This window comes from Miscanthus floridulus, chromosome 3, assembly GCF_019320115.1.
Source record: "Miscanthus floridulus cultivar M001 chromosome 3, ASM1932011v1, whole genome shotgun sequence".
Classification (NCBI taxonomy): Eukaryota; Viridiplantae; Streptophyta; class Magnoliopsida; order Poales; family Poaceae; genus Miscanthus; species Miscanthus floridulus.
In genome coordinates this window covers 16383982-16386972 of record NC_089582.1, presented here as the reverse complement: position 1 = coordinate 16386972, position 2991 = coordinate 16383982, and the positions used below count along the sequence as shown (strand labels likewise).

Genomic DNA, 2991 nt, shown 5'->3' with positions numbered 1-2991 from the left:
TGGAGCTTCCCGTCGCTTACAACGCCCCTCTCGATCGGACTAGGGTTAGGAAATGGTGGGGCGCTGATGGCTGCGGTGAACCTCGTGTCTTGTGCCCCAGCCCCCACCGTCCTTTTATGGCGCTGCGCGACGGGGGCCCATCAGCTAGGAGAACCGGTTGAGTGCCCCCGACCAGGGCACGAATCAAGGACACAATTAGCCATTGGACCAACCGGTGAAGATCATCCTAACATATAACTGGCAACTTGGAACAATAGGTTAAACTAGGAGATCCTTCCAAGGATATGCAGTGGCAAAAGCATCCAAAACAACACAGCATGGCAAAAGTACATATACAGAACAAAAGGACAAGCTTGTCTTTGTAACTACCAATTATATTCAGGGAAATTAAATTCAGACGATGTGCGCCTCATGTGCAAAACGAGGCGAGTCACGACGACTCCGGCATCCACCGGTCTCCGGTCGTCTACCGGTAGCTTACAAGTTACTGTAGCCGCCGGCAATCGCTGTAATTCGTCAACAAACAACGGAGTAAAGAAGGTAGACTAGAAACTAGTAAATCACAGTGGTTAAGAGTACTAATACCTTGTGAATTTGGTCTTGATTGAGTTCTCACACAGTCCAGCCATGAATCTTCTTCTTCTTCCCATGTCCTCCTTCCTTGTAGCCTTCGTCCTCCTCTGCCTTGGCCTCAACCTTCTGGGGTTCTGTGACGCCAGCAACGACAAGTCCTTTGTCTTCTCGGGCTTCGCCGGCGCCGGCGCCAGTCTTATGTTTGATGGCACGGCCATGGTCACGCAGGACGGACTCCTTGAGCTGACAAACAACGAGGCGAATATCAAAGGCCATGTGTTCTACCGGACTCCACTTCAGTTCAAGGAGTCGCCCAATGGCACGGCGGCGCAGTCCTTCTCGGCTGCCTTCATCTTCGCCATCCTCCCCGCCGACTCCAACAACCCGGTCATCAGCACCGACGGCATGGCCTTCATCATCGCCCCAAGGACCAACATCTCAGACGCGGGAGCAGCTCAGTTCATGGGCTTCCTCGACAGCGTCGCCATGAACCAGACCTTCGCCGTCGAGATGGACACCGTCCAGAACATGGAGCTGCGGGACATCGACAACAACCATGTCGGCATCCACAACGGCAGCATGTTCTCCCTGGATTCTCATCCCGCTGGCTTCTACCGAGATGAGGACAGTACGTTCAACAGCTTGAGTCTCATTAGCAGCGACGGCAAGGCCATGCAAGCGTGGGTAGACTATGATGGGCAGGCCAAGCAAATCAATGTCACCCTGGCTCCTATGGGAGTAGCCAAACCGTCGAAACCGTTGCTCTCAAACTTCTCCGACCTCTCAGCTGTGCTCACCGACGAGGCATATGTTGGCTTCTCCGCCGCGACCGGACCGATGCCTTCGCAGCACTGCGTGCTCGCCTGGAGCTTCGCCGTGAATGGGCCTGCTCCACCCATTGACTTCAAGAAGATCCCCAAGCTGCCCAACTCCGGCCACCACGAGGCTCTAGTAAAAGACCTGGAGATCGGACTGCCGATCGCAGCTTTCGTTTTGATCCTCGCCACCTGCATCACAGTCATCCTCCTAGTCCGGAGGCACCTGACATACGCCGAGCTGCGAGAAGACTGGGAGGTCGAGTTCGGGCCGCACCGGTTCTCGTACAAGGAGCTGTTCAAGGCGACGGAAGGGTTCAAGAGCAAGCACCTGCTCGGCGCCGGCGGGTTCGGCAAGGTGTACAAGGGCGTGCTCCCGAAGTCCGGCCCGGAGGTCGCCGTGAAGAGGGTCTCCCACGACTCCACCCAGGGGCTGAAGGAGTTCATCTCCGAGGTGGTGAGCATCGGCCACCTCCGGCACCGCAACCTCGTGCAGCTGCTCGGCTACTGCCGGCGGAAGGGCGAGCTGCTCCTCGTCTACGAATACATGCCCAATGGCAGCCTCGACAAGTACCTCTACGGCGAGGACGACAAGCCGCTGCTGGAGTGGGCGCAGCGGTTTCAGATCGTCAAGGACGTGGCGTCGGGCCTCTTCTACCTCGAGAAGTGGCAGCAGGTGGTCGTCCACCGCGACGTCAAGGCCAGCAACGTGCTCCTCGACGGCGGCATGGTCGCGCACCTCGGCGACTTCGGCCTCGCCAGGCTTTACGACCACGGCGCCGACCTGCAGACCACGCACGTGGTCGGCACCATGGGGTACATCGCGCCGGAGCTCGCGAGGACCGGCAAGGCGTCCCCTCTCACCGACGTGTTCGCCTTCGGCACGTTCCTCCTCGAGGTCACCTGCGGCCGGCGCCCGGTCATCAACACCGTGCACCACGGCCAGAAGTTGCTGGTTGACCGGGTGCTGGAGTACTGGCGCAGGGGATCTCTCGAGGAGACCGTGGACTCCAGGCTGCAGGGAAACTACAACGTTGATGAGGCGAGGATGGTGCTGACGCTTGGGCTCATGTGCTCCCATCCGTTCCCGGGCGAGAGGCCTACCATGAGGCAGGTCATGCAGTACCTCGACGGCGATGCGCCGCTGCTGGAGCTCACGCCGGCGGACATGAGCTTGCTGAGCCTCATGCAGAACCAGACGTCGTTCGACCAGTCTGCTCTGCAGTATCCGTGGTCGGGGACCAGCATCGGTACGATGACACCGGGCATCTCGGTTGGAAGATGACAGTCTCTATGTATTGGTTGTTTGCGTCACAAGCTATCTGTAGTGTATTTGAGCACTCTTGTAAACCCACTTGAGAGATTCATCTTGTACATAAATTCAAGAAAAATGATTGGTTTGCCATTATTTCAATGTTACTTGGTGTTTGTCAAGTTCGTTTCCTCCCTACCAGGGAATTAATAGCATTAGTCCATCAACCCATACTCACCGGACGGACTAGAATCTTAGGAGGGCATAATCCCATAGCATCATCATAGATTTTGATTTTCAAATTTAATTTTGATTTTACCAGTTGGTACACAGAATTTATATTAAATTTAT

General features: G+C 56.1%; 1 protein-coding gene across 1 annotated transcript; it reads left to right on the top strand.

Moving 5' to 3' along the window:
- The first annotated feature begins 471 nt into the window (after positions 1–471).
- LOC136545082 (L-type lectin-domain containing receptor kinase SIT2-like) lies at positions 472–2778 on the top strand. Its single transcript, XM_066537125.1, has one exon. It carries the CDS (start codon positions 628–630, stop codon positions 2671–2673), a length of 2046 nt encoding a protein of 681 aa, XP_066393222.1. The 5' UTR covers positions 472–627; the 3' UTR covers positions 2674–2778.
- Positions 2779–2991: the final 213 nt, after the last annotated feature.

Bases quoted from the DNA above. Each gene is read 5' to 3' on its own strand.
- LOC136545082 (XM_066537125.1), top strand. From the start codon at position 628: ATGAATCTTCTTCTTCTTCCCATGTCCTCCTTCCTTGTAGCCTTCGTC.